The sequence below is a fragment of the Oncorhynchus nerka genome, linkage group LG25 (assembly GCF_034236695.1).
Source record: "Oncorhynchus nerka isolate Pitt River linkage group LG25, Oner_Uvic_2.0, whole genome shotgun sequence".
Lineage (NCBI taxonomy): Eukaryota > Metazoa > Chordata > Actinopteri > Salmoniformes > Salmonidae > Oncorhynchus > Oncorhynchus nerka.
The window spans coordinates 48,015,040-48,037,684 of NC_088420.1; the positions used below are offsets into that span (position 1 = coordinate 48,015,040).

Genomic DNA, 22,645 nt, shown 5'->3' on the forward strand with positions numbered 1-22,645 from the left:
AGTCACAGAGCTGTCAATCTCAAATATAACTTTTGGCCTCTTTTTCCGTCAATTGTTGTCAACACTGCAGCTAGAGCACCTCGCGGAATAGCGTGTGAACCCGCACATTTCCCCAACATGCACCCGGCTTTCTTCGCGATTTGGCTGGCTGCTCTACACCAATCAATGCCGGTAAATTGTTTCCCTGTGCACCTAGACCCATCACAGCCGTGCAAAACAATTAAAGGAACGAGCAAGCGCTCAGAGTCTGTCGATGTAGGAGATGATTTATTGAAGGTGAATTTGAATGGACATGTACATAAAGCCATCGACATAAACTCTCTGGGTAAGTTTAGTTTTCTGTAATAAACTATTTTCCCACTATGCTTTTATTTTAAAGTTATCTAATTGTGAAATGTAAGTTTTGACTCGTTTTTATTTTACACACAAACTAAAAGCGAGTGTTCCATTTACACTGCCACTTATAAACGAGGACATGTTCTTTTTCTGGAGTTGAACAGCTGTGTAGGCATTGCTTAGGACATCGGAGCTGAAGTTTTGTGTTCAAGGATTTACAGAACCTGTCCCAGTGCAGATTTGTAAATATGTCCATCATTTTTCTTAAGAGTTTTTTTGTACTTGTCTAATGAATGTATTTTACAGGTGTTTCCGTTTCTCAGTAGTTTGTCATTCTGTTTGCAGCGTTTGTATCAGGAGTTATCAAAATTGTTGTTGACGATCCACAGCGTTATGCAGGCTTGTCTGTTCTACTCAGCGGTTCATCAAGACCACGAATAGTAGAATCACGTGTAATATGGAGTTGTCCCACCTTTGCTGCTATAACAGCCTCCATTCTTCTGGGAAGGCTTTCCACTAGATGTTGGAACATTGCTGCTGGGACTTACTTCCATTCAGCCGCAAGAGCATTAGTGAGTTTGGGCACTGATGTTCGGCTATTAGGCCTGGCTCGCAGTCAGTGTTCCAATTCATCCCAAAGATGCTCGATGGGGTTGAGATCAGGGCTCTATGCAGGCCAGTCGAGTTCTTCCACACTGATCTCAACAAACCATCTCTGTATTTGTTTACCTTTATTTAACTAGGCAAGTCAGTTAAGTGGGTTAACTGCCTGTTCAGGGGCAGAATGACAGATTTGTACCTTGTCAGCTCTGGGATTTGACCACTAGTCCAACACTCTAACCACTAACCACCTGCCGCATATGGACCTCACTTTGTGTACGGGGGCATTGTCCAAACTGTTGCCACAAAGTTGGAAGCGCAGAATCGTCTAGAATGCCATTGTATGCTGTAGCGTTAAGATGTCTCTACACTGGAACTAAGGCGCCTACTAGCCCGATCAATGAAAAACAGCCCCAGACCATTATTCCTCCTCCACCAAACTGTACAGTAGGCACTATGCATTGGGACAGGTAGCAGGTTCTCCTGGCATCCAACAAACCCAGATTCATCTGTCGGACTGCCAGATGGTGAAGCGGGATTCATCACTCCAGAGAACGCGTTTCCACTGCTCCCGTGTCCAATGGCGGCGAGCTTTACACCACTCCAGCCAATGCTTGGCATTATGCATGGTGATCTTAGGCTTGTGTGCGTGCGGCTGCTCTGCCGTGGAAACCCATTTCATGAAGCTCCCAACTAACAGTTTTTTGGGGGTATTTTATCAGGATCTCCATTAGCTGTTGCAAAAGCAGCAGCTACTCTTCCTGGGGTCCAACACAAAACATGAAACATAATACAGAATGACATAATACAGAACATCATTGGACAAGAACAGCTCAAGAACAGAACTACATACATTTTTTGTTTTAAGTACACATGGCCTATATATCAATGCATACACACAAACTATCTAGGTCAAATAGGGGAGAGGCGTTGTGCTGTGAGGTGTTGCTTTATCTGTTTTTTTTAAACCAGATTTACTGTTTATTTGATCAATATGAGATGGAAGGAAGTTCCATGCAATAAGGGCTCTATATAATACTGTACGCTTTCTTGAATTTGTTCTGAATTTGGGGACTGTGAAAAGACGCCTGGTGGAATGTCTGGTGGGATAAGTGTGTAAGTTGACTATGCAAACAATTTGGGATTTTCAAAACATTAATGTTTCTTGTAAAAATAAGTGCTGTGCTGATTTTGCTTCCAGAGGCAGTTTGGAACTCGGTAGTGAGTGTTGCAACCTTCAGCATTTGGCAGTCCCTTTCTGTGAGCTTGTGTGGTCTACCACTTCGTGGCTGAGACGTTGTTGCTCCTAGACGTTTCCACTTCACAATAACAGCACTTACAGTTGGACCGGGGCAAATGTGAACTATTGTTGCATCACCATCTTTATCGCAAAAAAGGAAATATAAGTACAAACCTAACTTTAAGCTATACATTATTTTAACAGAAGTAATGAACTGTATATTGATCAGCACAGCGATTGACAAAACAGGACCATGTTTGAAACACAAGTGGTTCTGAGCTTAATTCAATATTACACAGGTGAGCTAATAGTTACAGAAATCAGGAATGCAGGCAGGCTATATCTATCTGAGCTACTGTGTCTAACACACAGCCACCTGTTATGTTGGGCACCTACTGACCAAAAAAGGATGTTATTATGATGATAAATGTTAAATGACATGTATTGCTAAAATAAAGGTTTAAGGAAATACAGGCCTGACCCATATTACTACAAGACAAAACCACTTAAACAAGCCTGATGGTCTTGTACATATAAAAGCAAAGTTAGCTTTCATTTAGCTTGAAAAAGTATCATAATGGGATAATGTCTTACTGTGGTGTGTGAATAATCCAATGCTTTATCTTATATGCGGTACAAATCACATTATTGTGGAAGCACCTCCTCTAAAAGCTGGAATTAGGCTGTTTGAGAAGGTTTGAATCCTAAGCAGCCTGCCTACACATAGTGTGAAGTACAATACCAACATAGCTGCTGTAGTAGGTCAAAGCTGTGTGCTGGAAAACCTTGGTAGAGCATGGGTGAAATAGGCGTTGTGGTGTTCATGTGAATTTCCTTTGTTTTTCGGCTTCAGACCAATGCCTAGTCACACTTAGTTTTTAATAGATGATTTTGACATGCATTGATTGCCCCAAACATACTCACTTGAAATGTTACTACTTAACTAATTAAACATGTTCTCTCTGACCAAGGGGATTATTTATCTTTCAGGCTCCCCTACTGGTTTATATATGTAAAAAAGTTTATACGTCTAATTTCATTACATTATTTATATATACAGCGCATTCGGAAAGTATTCAGATCCCTTGACTTTTCCCACATTTTGTTACGTTACAGCCTTATTCTAAAACTGATGAGGACAAAAATGTATTTAATCAATCTACACACAATACCCAATAATGACGAAGTGAAAACAGGTTTTTAGACATTTTGGCAAATGTATTTAAAAAAAACAGAAATACCTTATTTACATAGGTATTCAGCTATGACACTCAATTGAGCTTAGGTGCATCCTATTTTCATCATCCTTGACATGTTTCTACAACTTGATTGGAGTCCACCTGTGGTAAATTTAAATTGATTGGACATGATTTCGAAAGGCACACGCCTGTCTATGTAGGGTCTCACAGTTGAGTGCGTGTCAGAGCAAAAACCAAGCCATGAGGTCGAAGGAATTGTCCGTAGAGCCCCGAGACAGGATTGTGTCGATGCACAGATCTGGGGAGGGTACCAAAACATGTCTGCAGCATTGATGGTCCCCAAGAACACAGTGGCCTCCATTCTTAAATGGAAGAAGTTTGGAACCACCAAGACTCTTCCTAGAGAGGCCGACCGGCTAAACTGAGCAATCGGGGGAGAAGGGCCTTGGTCAGGGAGGGGACCAAGAACCCGATGGTCACTCTGACAGAGCTCCAGAGTTCCTCTGTGGAGATGGGAGAACCTTCCAGAAGGACAGCCATCTCTGCAGCACTTTATGGTAGAGTGGCCAGATGGAAGCCACTCCTCAGTAAAAGACGCATGACAGCACGCTTGGAGTTTGCCAAAAGGCCCCTAAAGGTCTCTCGGACTATGAGAAACAAGATTCTCTGGTCTGATGAAACCAAGATTGAACTCTTTGGCCTGAATGCCAAGCATCATGTCTGGAGGAAATCTGGCACCATCCCCACGGTGAAGCATGGTGGTAGCAGCATCATGCTGTGGGGATGTTTTTCAGGGACTGGGAGACTAGTCGGGATTGAGGGAAAGATGAACGGAACAAAGTACAGCGAGATCCTTGATGACGAAACCCTGCTCCAGAGCGCTCAGGACCTCTGACTCGGGCTGCGGTTCACCTTCCAACAGGACAATGACCCTAAGCACACAACCAAGACAATGCAGGAGTGGCTTCAGGACAAGTCTCTGAATGTCCTTGACTGGCCCAGCCAGAAACCAATAGTGTTTTACGTTTCTAAATAGGGCATTCACCAGCACAAAATGCACAATCTTCCATGGGCACTGTGAGGCTGGATAGGCTGCGCTTCAGCTGTCAAAATGCATTCCAATATCAACTGCGCTATCGTTAACTAGCTTATGTGGGTCTTAACCTCCCATTAGCGCTGCATGAAATGGTCAGTTTTGCACTTGTTTTTAAGGACACACCTCAACTATTACCACCCCTTCCACTCAGCACAAGCGAGCTGTTGTTAGACAGGTTGGCGTTAGGGCTGGAAAATGCCAGTGCGCCAGTTTTTTACATGAAGAAATTGCAAAAACAAATGCATTTGACACTTAATGCCAGCTGTAAATAGAGCCTAAGTGTCCTGACCATGTCCACATGAACTAATTCAACAAAATGCCTTATTTTGTAGGATTGTTAAAATCATTTGCTTAAATTGTCTCCATACTTGGTGTGAATTTTTTTTCTTTTCTTTTTTCCCATAGTTGTCCTCCCAATAAGAACAGAAACAAGTGACTGTGTGCCAATATTGGACTTTAAAAGTAAACACCTCTTATGTGTGGACATCGAGGGAAAGTTGTTCAGTTCTGTAAGTATTGCATGGCAAGGTCACCCATGGATGACCACTCTGGGAACAGTCAAATCTGCTCTCCCAAATCACTATTCACATTCATTGTACCATATGACTTTGTAGATTTAATATGACCTAATTCATGTCAAATTCAAGTTGTGTTTCTGTTGTCACTCCCCACCAGATGGACAGCAGGAAAGAGTGCCTTTTCCAGCAGCTGCAGATGGAGAACCATGTTGACCTGTTCTATTCATCTAGCAACGGACTGTTGCTCCACCTGGAAGGGGCGAAGATCCATGTTAAAAGGCATGACTTGCTAAAGAGACACCTGGTTTACAGAAAGAAGAGGAGCCAACAGGTCAACGCAGAGAACCCAGAAGCAGAGCCCATCATGTCTGATCAGGATATGCAACAGGACCAAGAACGAGCTGGTGCCGTTTCCAAGGAGACCATCACTTCTTGTGATGACCCTTTGCGGGTGTTGCATTCCAATAGCCCAGGCAGTCCTATCAAAACGGCTGTGGAAAAGACCGCGAAAGAGTGAAGTACTGACCAAGAACTTGACTAGGCAGGCCAGAGAAATGGGCTTTGAGTTTGAAGCAACCTTTTGCAAGATAACATTAAGGGAGATATCTCCATGCACCAGTGCCTCAGTCCTAGTGAGTTTGTGATTTGGAATTGTCTGGATGGAGTGGTCACAAGACAATTTGAGTAAGAGCATGTTAGATTGAAACAAGCAGGTGAATTAGAAAGATGATCTGTGCCCATCACTAGAAAGTGTCTTACAGTATATGTCGAGGTAGTTCTTGCTAAAGTCAGGAATGAGTTGATGAGGATAGGTGGATGAGACCGTGTGTATAGCACAGTGAGATACCAACATTTTGGTTATGCAAGGGCATGATGCACTTTTAAATATTTACATTGCATAAGGCAGGGCACGGTGGGAGTACGTTGAACGTTTCAAACAGTTGGGTTTTCTATTGAGTCAGGGATGAAAGTCCGATTTAAATCATGATGATTCAGGCCGATCCTGAAAATGTGCAGGCTCAAATGTGCAGGCACTTCTTGTTTTTGTTACGGCCTATAAACAATTCAGGCAGGTCACCCATCATTTCCTTATCTACATTCCAAAGTATCTTATTTTAATTAATACAGAAATGCATGTTTGAGTAGCAGTTCATGAGGAGCCGGCCAGTTTGGCAACATTCAAGCTAATACTTCTCTTTAACAGGGTTAAACAGGGTTGAAATAGTGTCCATGTCCTTTCACAAAGTTAAATTTTAAACTGGTTTGGCATTGAGCCTTGATGATGTTGCAATATTTTAGTTGCATGAGATTTTCCTATGTAGGCCTATGTCAAAATGGACCAAAATTGCTGTCTTAATTATTATTTTATACAAGATTGCATTGTAACTTCTATTAATTGCAGGCCGTTTTTTAAATAGATATGTTATGGAATTACTATATTTCGTCAATATAAAGGTTGTGTATGTTAACTATGTTTAAATATACTGTACATGTATCGAGGTTGTTTCACTGTCATTATACAGTACAGACATGTGGCTGAATGACGTTACTTCAACACCCAGAACAAATTGTAGCTGGTGCTGGACACCATTAGGAAAAAGCAATGAGCCATAACAATATAATGTTTATTTATTCAAACGTATTCACATATTGTTATTTATAATGTTTGTTTTGTATGGATGCTTACTGTCTTAAAATATATTGAAACATTAATCAAATATAACAGATTCTGACTGTAATCATTACTGTACATATCATTTGAAATAATGTTCTTTTTATTAGGTTAATACCCTTGAATGTTTGTTAAATATATCAATAAAGTTCATTTTCTTCAGCATTTTAGAATAAAAACATGACGTCCTTTTCACACTCTAGGCCCAGGAATACACCTTGTTCACACTGTTTTCAATGCAGCTCTCTGTAACACTACATTAGTAGCCAATTAGTGGGGGGAAAAATATTTTTTAAATTTAGCCTTTATTTAACTAGGCAAGTCAGTTAACACCTAATTATTATTTACAATGATGGCCTACAATATCAGAATTGGGCTGCCTGTGTGAACGCAGCTGTAGTAATGCTGTAATTCAAATAAAATTGATTTGTCACATGCTTCGTAAACAAGTGTAGACGTCTTCCTCCCAGACAAACTAAACAGCTCCTTTGCCCGCTTTGAGGATAAAACAGTGTATACATCTATACATCTGGCCCTTCTTTGGACACTGTTAACTAACCTCCAAACGAGCTTCAATACCATACAACACTCCTTCCGTGCCCTACAACTGCTCTTAAACACTAGCAAAACCAAATGCATGCTTTTCAACTGTTCGCTGCCCGCCCCCGCCCGCCCACCAGACTAGCATCACTATTCTGGACGGTTCTGACCTAGAATACGTGGACAACTACAAATACCTAGATGTCTGGCTAGACTGTAAACTCTCCTTCCAGACTCATATCATCTCCAATCCAAAATCAAATCTAGAATCGACTTTCTATTTTGAAATGAACATTCTCGAGGCCATCAAACTACTACGCTCTGAGATAGTTGAAATTAAAACCGAGGTAGTTGCTATGATTGAGGCCTGAATACAGGATGTTTCTGAGACTTTAAAAGCAGATCTAATCATCCTGCGGAACGAGACAGTGCCGGCAATCACATCATTAAAAACAGAGTTGCACACTACAACGATTGCAGGACTGGAGACCTCCGCTAGCAGTGTCTCTGACCTAACTACCTCCCCCTGGAGGCTGACGTGAAACACCTGGCTGTGGATCTGAAAAAGGTACAGGAGAGTTGTGTGAGTTTAGAGGGATTCTCTTGCCGCAATAACCTGAGACTGGTATCGGTCCCAGAGTCAGCAGAAATGCCTCGCGTCACGGTTTTTGTTCCTGGGTTGCTGAAGGATGTTCTTACCATGGATGAGAAGCCTATGATTGATCGTGCCCACCGGCCACTGCATCCAAAGCCCCGGGATGGTGGAAGGCCCCGTGACATCATTCTTCGAGTGCACCTTTTCCATGAGAAGATGGAGATTCACCGACAGCCCGCAATACCACTCTGAGCTTTCAAGGACAGAGCTTCTCCATCTACCAGGACTACTCCCCCACTGTGTCCAGGCAGTCACAGCTTTGGGGCAGGCCAAATGACTACTACGGGACCATCCAGGTGTAAAGTATGGACTGCGATGTCTGGCCTATCTATGGCTTACTCTTGATGGTAAAGACTACACCGTTGATTCTCCGAAGGAGTCTATCAGCAACTGTTCTGTTCTGATCTGTGGATAGTAAGTAAGTAGCCCACCTGTGGTACAACTATGTTTAGTTATAACATTCTATTATTGCATAGTTGGGGAGTTGGCGAACCCACTCAGGCTTATTTGATGTGATCTAATGTTTTGATCATCTAGTGTGCTTGCCTTACAAGCATTCAGTCATTTTAATTTAATTGTATTAAGTTTGTTTACATAGTGTCTCACTGACTCAAAATATTTTGGGTTATTTGTTTACTGCATCCGTTTGTACCGACCCAGTAAACTGTAAATGTTCCGAGTCTAAACATTTCATTTGATCCATTTTACTCTCAGATAAGGAGTTTGTCAATTTCATTTCTTCTGAAATCACCTTATTCCTAGAAATTAATTCAACGCCAGGTATGTCCTGCTCTACCATATGGGGAGTCTCTCAAAGCATACATACGTGGCTAAATTATTTCTTATACAAGCCAACAAAAACAAAGCTCGCTCTCAGCGGCTTCGAGACCTGAGCGAAGCCATAGCCACATTGGATGAGAAGTATGCTACAGATCCTTCCTCTGATCTACATAAAGAACATCAACTACTCCAATCTGAATTTGATGAGCTTTCTACCAGACAAGCTGAACAATTACTCTTACGCGCTTGATACAGAGTGTACGAACAAGGCGACAAGGCCAGTAAACTCCTTGCACATCAGATCTGTAAATCTGAGGCCTCATGCCTTAATACATCAAAGCTACCGCCTAGCCTTTTATCAGGCCTCAATTTCATTACTATTAAAGAAAAACAAAGACCCCTGGAATGTGGATCCTATCGCCCAATCTCGCTTTTTAACTCTGATTACAAAATCCTAGCCAAGTTCTTAGCCATCCGTATGGAAGGCTCGCTACACCAAGTAATACACTCTGACCAGACTGGCTTCATGAGAAATAGGCATTAGTTTAATAATAATAGTTTTTCAATATTAGACGCCTTATGAATATACTGTACTTCCCAGCGCCGGGGGACCCGGAGGTGGTGGTCTCGCTCGATGCGGAAAAAGCTTTTGACCAGTGAGTGGGACTACCTAACAGCTGCCCTTTATTGATTTGGCTTTGGACCCAAATTCATTCCATGAATAAAGATTCTTAATTTTTCTCCCATGGCTTCGGTACAGACTAACAACTTGTCCTCTGACTATTTTCCCTTGCACAGCAGATCCAAACAGGGTTGTCCACTCTCCCCCTTGTTGTTTGCTTTGGCAATCGAGCCCCTCGTCGTCGCACTGCACTCTAATGATGCCGTTCAAGGTATAATCATGGCGAGCTTAGAGCAGAAAGTCTCGCTATATGCTGACAATCTCCTTTTGTTTATCTCCAACCCTGATACCTCATTACCTTATCTGTTCTATCTATAATATACATGATCTATTCTTAAAAAGTTTTGATCAATCTCGGGGTACAAGCTGAATCTAGGCAAGAGTGAGCTTTTTCCTGTAAATAAGGCTGCTTTAAAGTGCTCTTTTACAAGTTCTCAGTTTAGGATTGTCCGGGATCAATTCACCTACTTGGGAGTTAAAGTGACAAGTAAATATTCAAATTTGTTTTAGGAAAACATTGTTGCTCTAGCAGACAGTTTGAAACAATCTTTTACTTTTTGGAAGTCTCTACCTCTTTCTCTTATTGGAAGGATTCATGTCATTAAAATTATGTGTTGCCCAAATGTTTATATTTATTTCAATGTTTACCCATTTCTATCCCAAAATCTTTTTTTAATTCACTGGATCAAACATTCATGTATTTTGTTTGAGATGGCAAAGTACCACGGATTGGTAGAAAACATTTACAGAAGCCTAAGGCATTGGGTGGTTTAGCTCTACCAAATTTTCAGACATACTACTGAGCGGCAAATTTCAGAGCCCTTTTGTACTGGCTGCAGACTGATCCTACTGGCCCTAGACCACTCTGGGTCCAGATGGAGTCTGAATCATGTAAACCTGCTGCACTTTCTTCAGTGTTGTGCTTGTCTCTCCCAGTGTCCCTAGGCAAAATGTGTGTCAACCCAATTGTCTCTTAAAATTTGGAATCAGTTCCGTTTAGCCTTTGAGGCTTTAAATGATGGGGCTTTTGGCATCTGGCACTCACTGGGCCCCTCCTCACTAGCCCAATTATTCTTTGATTATACAGGAAAAGTTAAACTCCCCCCAATCCCACTTCTTCCGCTATCTCCAGACTAGGAACTTTGTCAGAGCTAAAACACCTGAATTTCCCCATAGGCCTGCGAATACAGCTATAAAGAGCATCTTTGAGCCAAACTAGCTTCCTAGGGGTACAATTTCAGATGTATATGATATAATATTCTCTGAATTTGATCCTACCTGTGTAAAACGGAACCAGCCACACTGTATCATATGTTTTGGGGCTGTCACAAACTGTCAGGTTTCTGGGAATTAACATGAAAATGTTTCTCTGATATATATGATACTGATATAGATCCGTCTCCCCTTACAGCCCTTTTTGGAATACTGCCCATATGTACCCCCCAGTCAAGAATCCAGTCGGACACTGTTGCTTATACAACTCTTTTAGCTAGACGGCTAATACTACAGTACTGGAAGATGGCAGCTCCCTCATCTTATAAATATTGGGTGAGAGATGTGTTGTGCTCTCTTAAATTAGAAAAAAATGTAATTAAATACACGTGGGAACCCCAAACTGTTTTATGAGGCTTGGGCTCCATTACAGTCTTACTTTAAACAGTCCCTCCTCTGATGGCATTCATATTAAAACAAAAATAAGTCTGTATTTGACTCCCCTGTGACTTAAGGGTTGGATGAGCATTTCTTTGTGGGTTTTTTGGGGGACATTAAGGTTGATGATGTGCCTATTGATTCCTATTGAATGGGACTTGCAGATGCCTTGTTCATCTTGCCCTGTCAGAGGCTAAAATGTGAGCTTGTTTTGCCTTGTTTTTTATTTCGTTCACACTTACATTAAAAAAATTTGGATGGTTTGGATGGTTGGTCTGTGGCCATGACTTTCTGTGAGTGTGAGTGGTTGCATTTCTCCACCCATCACTTGTCTGTTTACAGGAACAATGGTGAGGTGTCCACTCTTTCCCTGTACTACAGTTGCCCTTCAACCTTTGTAGCCTTCTGCCCGGTGTGTTTAACTTGTCTAAAGTACAGTATCTTTATAGCTATTCAGTATTTTTACAGCTATTATTTTTTCAAGTTGAATATATTATTTATATTGTTTTGTGTTATCTGATGTGTGTAAAACTGAATAAACAAGAGTTTTTAAAAAGATCATCAAGGACAACAACCACCTCAGCCACTGCCTGTTCACCCTGCTACCATCCAGAGGTTGAGGTCAGTACAGGTGCATCAAAGCTGGGATCGAGAGACCATGGCGATCAGACTGTTAAATGGGCATCATTAGCACAGAGGTTGCTGCCTACATACAGACTTGAAATCATTGGCCACTTTAATAATGCCACTTTAATAATGTTTACATATCTTGCATTACTCATCTCATATATATATACTGTATTCTATACTATCTATTGCATCTTAGCCTATGCTGCTCTGTCATTGCTCATCCATATATTTATATATTCTTATTCCTTTACTTTAGATTTGTGTGTATTACGTATCTGTTGTGGAATTGTTAGATATTACTTGTTAGATATTGCTGCACTGTTGGAAGTAGAAGCACAAGCATTTCATTACACTCGCAATAACATCTGCTAACCACGTGTATGTGACCAATACAATTTGATTTGATTTAGACTAACAGTGAAATGCTTACTTAAGGGTCCTTTTCCAACAATGCAGGGCTAAAGAAAAAGAATAGGAGTACCAGTAGAGTTGATGTAATTGAGATAGCTACGTACATATAGGTAGGGGTAAAGTAGGGGGTAAAGAGACTAGGCAGCAGGATAAATAATAGACAGTAGCAGCAGCGTGTGTGAAAATGTGAGTGTGTGTGGTGTCAGTATGCATGTGTGCACGTGTTATGTGTGTGTGTGGGCGTATGTAGTGTGTGTGTGTGTTGGGGTGTCAGTGTAAGTATGTGTGTGTGTAGAGTCCAGTGTGTGTTCATAGAGGCAGTGCAAAAGAGTTAGTGTAAAAAAAGGGTCAACGCAGGTAGTCTGGGTAACTAGCTATTTTGACTAGCTATTTAGCAAGTTTGTTTAGGAGTCTTATGGCTTGGGGGTAGAAGCTGTGCAGGGTCCTATTGTTTCCATACTTGGAGCACTGGTACCACTTGCCATGCGGTAGCAGAGAAAACAGTCTATGGCTTGGGTGGCTGGAGTATTTGACCATTTTTGGGGCCTTCCACCGACACCGCCTGGTATATAGGTCCTGGATGGCAGGGAGATCAACCCCAGTGATGTACTGAGCCCTACTCACCACCCTCTGTAGCGCCTTGCATTGCCATACCAAGCTGTGATGCAGCCAGTCAAGATGTTCTAAATGGTGCAGCTGTAGAGCGAGATCAAACCAGGAACAGCCGGGAACAGCTGGTGCTCTCATACATGGTCAAGTGTTGCTCTAAAAGTGATTTAGAGTTGCACAGGTGACATGCCAGTAAAAATGTGGTAAAACTGATTTCAGTTTCCCTGCATTAACATCACAGGCCATTTGAAACGCTGCCTCTGTATATGCCTTTTATTGTTTTTTTATGGCTCTATACAACTCGTTAAGTGCAGTCTTAGTGCCAGCATCGGTTTGTGGTGGTAAATACCCACTGGAGATAGATGTCAATTCAACGTCTATTCCACATTGGTTCAACTTAATTGTATGGAAATGACATGGAAACAACGTTGATTCAACCAGTGTGTGCCCAGTTGTTAGACAGCTACAAAAAATATAGATAAACTCTCTTGGTAAATAGTATAGTCTGCAGCTTATCATGAGGTATTCTAACTCAGGCGAGAAACAATTCTAGACTTCCTTAACATTAGAGATGGTGCACCAGATGTTAACAAAGAGATGTATATTATCCAAGTCATTCAGCCACGACACTAGGAAACAGCTTTTCAGGTCCCGTTGATAGGATAGTCTCGAACGGAGCTCATCCAGTTTGTTCTCCAGTGACTGCACGTTTGCCAATAGAACAGAGGGCAATGGCAGTCTATTTGCTCAATGACGTAGTCTCGTCAGGATGCCACCTTGCCTGCCTCTCTTTCGCTGTCACTTCCTCTCTCGAGTCCCAGGGATTAGGGCCTGGTCCGGAGTAAGCAGAACATCCAGAACTGCCAACTTGTTGAAGTAGAAATGTGCATCCAAATCGAGGTTAATGATCACTGTTCTGATGTCCAGAAGCTGTTTAGTGTCATAGGAAATGATGTCGGAGACATTATGCACACAAAAAGTTAAGACCAGCGTAACACAAACACTAGCAGAATTAGTCAGGAGACAATAAGGCGGCTACTATCCACTGCAGCGCTATCTTGTTAACGTTGTTATATAAGTATTTTCTAATAGCATAGAAATGGGGATGAGTGGTTGAAGTTATTATGCTAGTGGAATAAGGAACAGTCCCCATTCCTCTTTTGTAAAGGCAAAAACTCCATTAATATGGAATTAAAATGCGATTAGCTACAGTGGTTCTTCCTTACAAGTTGCGGCGTATTACAGCACAGCTTGCGGGGTGCCACAGAATTGTATGGCCATTGTTGCCAGTATGATGCAATTTATCACAATCTGCTACCATCTACTACAAACGGTTGCGTTATAAACTCAAAACTTTTAAAGGAAGAACCACTGTACAGTACTGAGTACTATGTATTACCGGCAGTGGCGATTTTAGCATGTAAATCTTGGTGGGGCAAATGTTTTTTTATTATTTTTATTATGTATGCCAGCAAAGCCACTACACTACACAACACAACACTAAACAATACATTCCTTGCACTATAACGGTGACAAACGGTGCCCACAAAACTGTTAGGGCCTACATAAAGCTGTCCCAACAGCAGAGTCCCAACACCTTACAACTGCTACACCTGGCTATCAGCGGAGCCTTGTCTCGTAGCAAAACAGTTCATTCAGCATAATTTACTGCCTTTAAAAAAAACATAGCTGATATGGCTGACTTGCTTAAACAAATGTGGTTTTCTACTGACAATTGAGATGCACAAACTATGACATAAGGGAATGACGAAAGGATGAGAGGAAATCCGAGCTAGGACAGACAGTCTAACTAACAGCCTACTACACAACATACTTACTATTACTTAGCTACAGTAACATATCTCCCTGGTATATTACATACCTTATGCAGCAGCATACAAGACATGTTTGGACTCATCTTGTTCTGTTGTGGTCACTTGAACAAGTGGCGCGCCGGTCCTTCTTGTGAGCTCTAGAAAGAGGTCCGAGTCCCCGATTTGTAATTCCGAGTTGGATGAGCGTTCAAAATACATTTCTGTATTTTCCCAGTCGGAGCTTGTTTTTTTCCAATTTCCCAGTTGTCTTGAACTCACTGAAGTCTGAGATTTCCCAGTTCCAAGTTTCCAGTTGTTTTGAACGTGGCAGAAGTCATGCTGGATTGACAGCATGGCCAATGTATTCAAACTTTACTAATTGGATATCTTGAAATTTGGGAGAAAATTAAAAAGTTTAAACATTCACATGCAATGTCATGGGCCAGAATTTACAATCTTGTCTCATCGCTGCAACTCCCCTACAGACTCTGTGAAAGCCAAGAGCCAAGCCGCATTGCTTCTTGACACACTGCTCGCTTAACCCGGAATCCAGCCACACCAATGTGTCGGAGGAAACAACCAAAGTAATTGACAACCAAAGTAAACTTGCAGGTGCCCAGTCTGCCACAAGGAGTCGCTAAAGAACGATTAGACAAGGAAATCCTGGCCGGCCAAACCCTCCCCTAACCTGGACGACGCTGGGCCAATTGTGCGCCATCTCCCGGTCACGGCCAGCTGTGACACAGCCTGGGATGGAACCTGAGTTTGCTATCACGCCTCAGCACTTAGTGTTGAATTTGCGATTTCCAACTTCTTGTGTAATGTTCCAATGGCCGACGAGCACCAATACTTTTTATCTATACTTTCTCTTCATATGACAAGGTTTGAAAAAGGATTTGCCAGTAGATTGTCAACTTGATTCATGATGGTGACTGCTTGTCTAGATTGCTAGTTAAGATTTTGAAAGTATGATGTTGACATGATCAGTCCAATCAAAGCTATGGTAGATATAACGTGATTTGACGTTATTTTATCTGTGGCCAATGACCTTGAGCCTTCTTGGATGGGCACTTCTAATGTAAGTCTATGGCAGCACCCAAGGGGCTTGAATTTTCGAGCTCTAACTGTAGATTTTGCAGTGACGTAGTGTCCCCATGAGTGACAGAACACTAAGCCAATCACGGCGCAACTAGAGAACATTACAAACTCCTACTCTCCGTATTTTCCGCAGACTGCCCCACCACAGAAAGCACTGAGTTAGGCTGAAACACATGCATTTTGGAGCTGCCTTACTCAAGAAAGCAAAAAAAGAGACCATGTTTGTATGTGGCTTTATTAACTCAATTACGATTTTTGTTTACATTGTTTGCAAACTGATGTGACACGTATTAATGCCAAAATAACATGCACAATTATTATTTTTATATTATATATAATTATATTTTTTGCTCTGAATGACACGTTGCAACTGATTATAGGTGTAATTAATGTTACCCATGGTTCATTCATTGACTATGGAACAATAGGAGGTAAATTGATTCTGATAAACTAGTGGTAGTGGTCAATAAACTTGGATTCCAAGAGGTAAATCTGTGGTCAATCACGCATTACCTTTCAAAAGCATGAAGTTCTATTTTTCAGTCTGGTGACAAAAACATATAGAACGTGATGTGAGTAGTTTCAAAAAGGAGATGTGCTGTACAGTCTGATTAGATATATAAATAAACAAATTAACCCAGTCAAAAGTTGATGTAATACAAATAGGCATTGTGCCTGGATAAACAAGTCTGGAACCTCCGTTCTTTCCTAAAGTGTGTTCTTTACTTATCAGCGATTTATTTGAACGTTTGTGCAATAAGCCACATTTCTACATTTCATTCACCAAATAAACAACCAGTAAAATAGCTATAGAAAATTACACCGTTAATTGTCACAATCGGAAATTGATGGAGATCAACTCAAATACTTATCAAGTATGAGCATACCGTTGCCTATTTAAGTGTCTCTTGTCTACACTAGTGGTAATTCACAACAATAAAAAAAGTAAAAAATGTCCAGTCAACAACAGTAGTTTCACTTAGTGTCCCTCCACAGTTTTAACCATAACACAGGAGGATATATACTGAACAAAAAATATAAACGCAACATGCAACAATTTCTAAGATTTTACTGAGTTACAGTTCATATGAGGAAATGTGTCAATTTAAATAAATGCATTTAGGCCTTAATTTATGGATTTCACATGACTGGGAATACAGATATGCATCGGTTGGTCACAGATACCTTAAAACAATGGGCCTCACAATCGGCCTCAGGATCTCGTCACAGTATTCCTATGCATTCAAATTGCCATCGATAAAATGCAATTGTGTTTGTTGTCCGTAGTTTATGCCTGCCCATACCATAACCCCACCGCCACAATGGGGCACTCTGCTCACAACGTTGACTTCAGCAAATCGCTTGCCCACACAACGATCTGCGGTTATGAAGCCGGTTGGACACCCTGCCGAATTTTCTAAAACTACGTTGGAGGCAGCTTATGGTAGAGAAATTAACATTAAATTCTCTGGCAACAGCTCTGGTGAACATTCCTGCAGTCAGCATGCCAATTGCATGCTCCCTCAAAACTTGTGACATCTGTGGCATTGTGTTGTGTGACAAAACTGCACATTTTAGAGTGGTCTTTTATTGTCCCCAGCACAAGGTGCACCTGTGTAATGATCATGATGTTTAATCGGCTTCTTTATATGCCACACCTGTCAGGTGGATGGATTATCTTGGCAAAGATGAAATGCTAACTAACTGGGATGTAAACAAATGTGTGCATTTGAGAGAATACATATGCGTATGGAACATTTCTGGTATCTTTAATTTCAACACATGGGACCAAAACTATACATTTTGCGTTTATATTTTTGTTCAGTGTACAATGAGTGTACAAAGCATTAGAAACACCTTCTTAATATTGCGTTGCGCTCCCGTTTGCTCTCAGAATAGCCTCAATTCGTCGGCCATGGACTCTACAAGGTGTCGAAAGCGTTCCACAGGGATGCTGGCCAATGTTGACTCCAATGCGTCCCACATTTGTGTCAAGTTGGCTGGATGTCCTTTGGGAGGTAGACCATTCTTGATACACACGGGAAACTGTTGAGCGTGAAAAACCCAACAGCGTTGCAGTTCTTGACACACTCAAACAGGCCCGCCTGGCACCTACTACCATCCGCCATTCAAAGGCACATAAATATTCACCCTCTGAATGCCACACATACACAATCCATGTCTACATTTTCTCAAGGCTTAAAAATCCTTCTTTAACCTGTCTCCTTCCCTTCATCTACACTGATTAAAGTGGATTTAACCAGTGACATCAATAAGGGATCCCAGCTTTCACCTGGATTCACCTGGTCAGTCTAAGTCATGGAAAGCCCATGTTAATGTTTTGTACACTCCGTGTATATAGAAGCAGAGAGTGATAAGAGCAAAGAGCCGCACCGGTTAACAGTGAATCAATGATTATCAGCAGCCTGAGAGGAACGCTGTGATGTCAGTACATTGCAACACAGAAATGGGAACTGAGGTTAAAATAAGGTATTCAACTCAAGTTATGAACGGCTGAATTTAGATGGTGTCAAAGAATCTGAAATTTGAATTTTAAGGACAGGTTTGAGCAGTGATGAGATGGGAAAGCTTCAAAATATGACTGTTTATTTACTCAACCTTGATTGTTTTAAATAATGTACATTGACAAAGTATGAGACAAAACAAATACATATTACTTTAAACGTTTTAAATAACTTTAAACCAGATGTCTGTGTGGTGTCTCTGTGTATATCTTAGTTAGCACTTAATAGCCTGATCCACACTTTGGCGCCAAGCCGAGTGAAGCCAAGCTCCACTGGGCTGGCTTGGTTACGCATCCACCATAGTTGCTGAAGAAGACATGCTGGAAAGGACAATGTGAAAAGAACATTTCCTAAAGAGCACAATACGGTTCTAGTCGGCCCTAGTGTGAACAAACCAGGAGATGTGTTCCTCCCTTCAACCCCTTCCACTCTACCCCATATACAGTTGAAGTCGGAAGTTTACATACACTTAGGTTGGAGTCATTTAAACTCGTTTTTCAACCACTCCACAAATTTCTTGTTAACAAACTATAGTTTTGGCAAGTGGGTTAGGACATCTACTTTGTGCATGACACAAGTCATTTTTCCAACAATTGTTTACAAACAGATTATTTCACTTAGAATTCACCTTTAACCTGCTTGGAAAATTCCAGAAAATTATGTCATGGCTTAGAAGCTTCTGATATTGTAATTGACATCAGTTGAGTCAATCGGAGGTGTACCTGTGGATGTATTTCATGGCCTACCTTCAAACTCAGTGCCTCTTTGCTTGACATCATGGGGAAATCAAAAGAAATCAGCCAAGACCTCAGAAAAAAATTGTAGACCTCCACAAGTCTGGTTCATCCTTGGGAGCAATTTCCAAACGCCTGAAGGTACCACGGTTCATCTGTACAAACAATAGTACGCAAGTATAAACACCATGGGACCACGCAGCCGTCATACAGCTCAGGAAAGAGACGTGTTCTGTCTCCTAGAGATTAACGTACTTTGGTGCGAAAAGTGCAAATCAATCCCAGAACAGCAAAGGATCTTGTGAAGATGCTGGAGGACACATGTACAAAAGTATCTATATCCACAGTAAAATGAGTCCTATATGGACATAACCTGAAAGGCCGCTCAGCAAGGAAGAAGCCACTGCTCCAAAACTGCCATTAAAAAAAGCCAGACTACAGTTTGAAATTGCACATGGGGACAAAGATTGTACTTTTTTGGAGAAATGTCCTCTGGTCTGATGAAACAAAAATTGAACTGTTTGGCCATAATGACCATCGTTATGTTTGGAGGAAAAATCAGGAGGCTTGCAAGCCGAAGAACACCATCATGTTGTGGGGGTGCTTTGCTGCAGGAGGGACTGGTGCACTTCACAAAATAGATGGCATCATGAGAGGGGAAAATTCTGTGGATATATTGAAGCAACATCTCAAGACATCAGTCAGGAAGTTAAAGCTTGGTCGCAAATGGGTCTTCCAAATGGACAATGACCCCAAGCATACTTCCAAAGTTGTGGCAAAATGGCTTAAGGACAACAAAGTCAAGGTATTGGAGTGGCCATCACAAAGCCCTGACCTCAATCCAATAGACAATTTGTGGGCAGAACTTAAAAAGCGTGTGCGAGCAAGGAGGCCTACAAACCTGACTCAGTTACACCAGCTCTGTCAGGAAGAATGGGACAAAATTCACCCAACTTATTGTGGGAAGCTTGTGGAAGGCTACCTGAAACATTTTACCAAAATTAAACAATTTAAAGGCAATGCTACCAAAAACTTAATTGAGTGTAAACGTCTGACCCAATGGGAATGTGATGAAAGAAATAAAAGCTGAAATAAATAATTCTCTGTAGTATTATTCTGACATTTCCCATTCTTAAAATAAAGTGGTGATCCTAACAGACCTAAAACAAAGCGTTTTCAGGAATTGTGAAACAACTGAGTTTAAATGTATTTGGCTAAGGTGTATGTAAACTTCCGACTTCAACTGTATGAGGGCCCCATGGCTGACCACCAGCGCATGGCAGGGATGTCTCTGATCCCATCGTCCGGCTTGCCTGCGAGAGCCCCCTCTGTCTGAGGAATCCCTGTCTCCTTCTGTCCTGGTCCGCAGTGGTCAGCCACCATGCGCTGGAACAGGTGCTCCAGAAACTCTTTGATCCGTGTCTTTATCTAACACAGAACAAAGCACTCTTATTCACAACATTGACTCGTCCTTCCCGTTCTTCTCCTACACCCATACAACAGACTGGTTGACACCGGTTCCATCCTGATTGAGGGGCCTACAGCATGTCCTGGGTGGTTAGAGAGATACTGAGGTCACATACCATGGCAGATCTGCATCATCATCTGGACAACGTGTCTCGTAAACTAGCAAATGAATTTGATGAAGGCACCTGTTTTGCAAAACATTTATTTGGCATATTCATAGTCAAGAATGGATTACCCTGTAATGCATGCCAAAGGTGCCATCTAGTGTTGATAAAATGTATTGCATCTGGTCTCCAATCAGGAGGAATATATAGAGAGGGAGAAAGAGGCAGACAGACATGCTCCCTTAGGATCCCCCAGAATGACTTACATGTTCTATAGTCTCTCTCCCTGGAGGACGGAAGTTCAGCCATAATAGACCAGCTGCTGTATCCATGTACTTCATGTCCACCACCAGCCCCCCCACACACACTGATATATAGTTAATAAGAACAGCATATACGGAAATGAGATATTGACAACCTAGAGTCCAGAGAAAGGGTACTCACCCTCTCTTTAAGTGATGCGTCACAATTTCTAGGCCAGAGCAACAACTGTTGTGCTTCAAAATCGCTTTGCAAGTCTGTAACAAAACGGATAAAACAACCATTCACATACAAAGGAGAGATTGTTTCATAATGGACCATCCCAACACATAATACTGGTGTCAAAAGTGTATTATAAAAGATTACATGATCTCTGTGGCATCGTCGCCACTCACCTGGCGGGCACGGGCCATAATACTGGCAAACATGTTGGTGAACTCAACTTCTTTGAGGTACTTTCCTGTAGCGTCTGCCTGCTGCATCCCTAGTCTGAAAGACACGTCTATCACCTGGCCGGGGGGATTGGGAAATTCCCAGGATTGGAGTGACACTGCAAACCTCACAGTGTTAGTGATATGCCACTGAAACATGACATCTAGGAAATCTATTGGGATTATCTGTTCCTAAATGTCTACCTTGTGCTGTTTGACACATTTCATCCAAGGCTCTCTAATGTATCCAAAACGGTATGAAAACAGTAGCACCAGATGTACTTTTATAGTAAATTACACCTTGTAGAAGGTATTTTCTATTCCATTCTGTTTCACCACTGAGGGGAAAAAAAGATCTATAAGCATGAAATAAGACAATATACCATAGAATACAATTCAATACAGAAGACACCATCTAATGAGAAACACATCAAAACGCATGGCTTAGTTTAGTAGGGTATTTCTCCAGGCATATTGTATCACTATTGAAGTAAAGATCTTAGTTTACTCGATCCATAGACTGTTCTCTCTGCTTGTGCACGGCAAGTGGTACCAGTGCATCAAATCTGACATCAACAGGCTCCCGAACAGCTTCTATCCCCAAGCCATAAGACTTGCTAAATAGCTAACTAAATCGATGACAAAATGGCTACACACTATCTGATTTGACCCGTGTATTTATTTTTTACACTGTCTCTATGCACATTCACAGGGCCCTACAAACACTCACACATATAATATGCATTTACATTTATTCTGACTACACGCACACCCACTCACATACAATCATCATATACTCTGCTGCTACTATGTATTATAAATCCTGATGCCTAGTCACCTTACCCCCTTACATATCTACTTCTATCACTCCAGTATCCCTGCACATTGTAAATATGGTATTGGCACTGACCCTGTATACAGCTTACTTACTTTCTCGTGTTCTTCTTATTTCGACCTTGTTATTTTTAGTATTACATGATTGATTATTTCATTGTTGGATTTAGCGCTTGCAAGAAAGACAATTGTGCACGTGACATTACAACTTGAAACTCCTTGTTTTCTGAGAAGCAGGGCTAAACATTCGTAATCAGTTTGACCTTAGAGCGTTTGTTGCGGTGGCGTGCACTGATTGTAGCATTTAAACCGTTCAAATTCTAAAATGTACAGCATTATGATAACCATTCACCCATTTGTCGACTTGACGTGTACCTTGTCAATACCAGAGGGCTATTTGCCATTCACTGTAGTCAAAAGTAGCAGCCTATGCAAACGTCAACTGAATAGTAATGAAGTGACCGAAGTATCTTCTGAATAATTCACATTTATTGTTGGACTATCGTTATGGCAAAGGTAAACTAAGCATTAAGGTAGTTGATGCACTTGAAATTACAGTTATTCAAGTGTAGCTAGCTCTCTTCCAAAACCACCCGCAAAACACAGCATACACGTGGTTAGTGCTATCTGGGATCCTTGGGACGACCCCACCTTTAACCTTAATCTACCCTAACCCCTTTAAAAATCAATTACCTATGGGACAGGGACGTCCCAATGATTCCGTATAGTAAGGACCCCACCCTCAGCGGGTTCGGGATT

The 22,645-nt window shown here is 41.5% G+C and overlaps 1 protein-coding gene and 1 long non-coding RNA gene across 2 annotated transcripts; one reads left to right on the forward strand and one right to left on the reverse strand.

Moving 5' to 3' along the window:
• The first annotated feature begins 2 nt into the window (after positions 1-2).
• Positions 3-6,826, forward strand: LOC115109601 (fibroblast growth factor 23-like). Its single transcript, XM_029634691.2, has 3 exons — positions 3-325; positions 4,877-4,980; positions 5,147-6,826. The coding sequence occupies exons 1-3, from the start codon at positions 118-120 to the stop codon at positions 5,504-5,506; spliced, it is 672 nt and encodes a 223-aa protein (XP_029490551.1). The 5' UTR covers positions 3-117; the 3' UTR covers positions 5,507-6,826.
• Positions 6,827-17,029: 10,203 nt separating this feature from the next.
• Positions 17,030-22,645, reverse strand: LOC115108975 (uncharacterized). Its single transcript, XR_010461135.1, has 3 exons — positions 21,017-22,645; positions 20,805-20,878; positions 17,030-20,727 (listed from the first exon to the last, which is right to left on the reverse strand). It is a non-coding gene; the product is annotated as an uncharacterized LOC115108975 (long non-coding RNA).

Excerpts from the sequence above, each read along its gene's own strand:
- LOC115109601 (XM_029634691.2), top strand. The coding sequence starts at position 118 with ATGCACCCGGCTTTCTTCGCGATTTGGCTGGCTGCTCTACACCAATCA. Across the intron at positions 326-4,876 it reads CATCGACATAAACTCTCTGG|TTGTCCTCCCAATAAGAACA; the intron begins GTAAGTTTAGTT and ends TTTTTCCCATAG. Across the intron at positions 4,981-5,146 it reads AGGGAAAGTTGTTCAGTTCT|ATGGACAGCAGGAAAGAGTG; the intron begins GTAAGTATTGCA and ends ACTCCCCACCAG.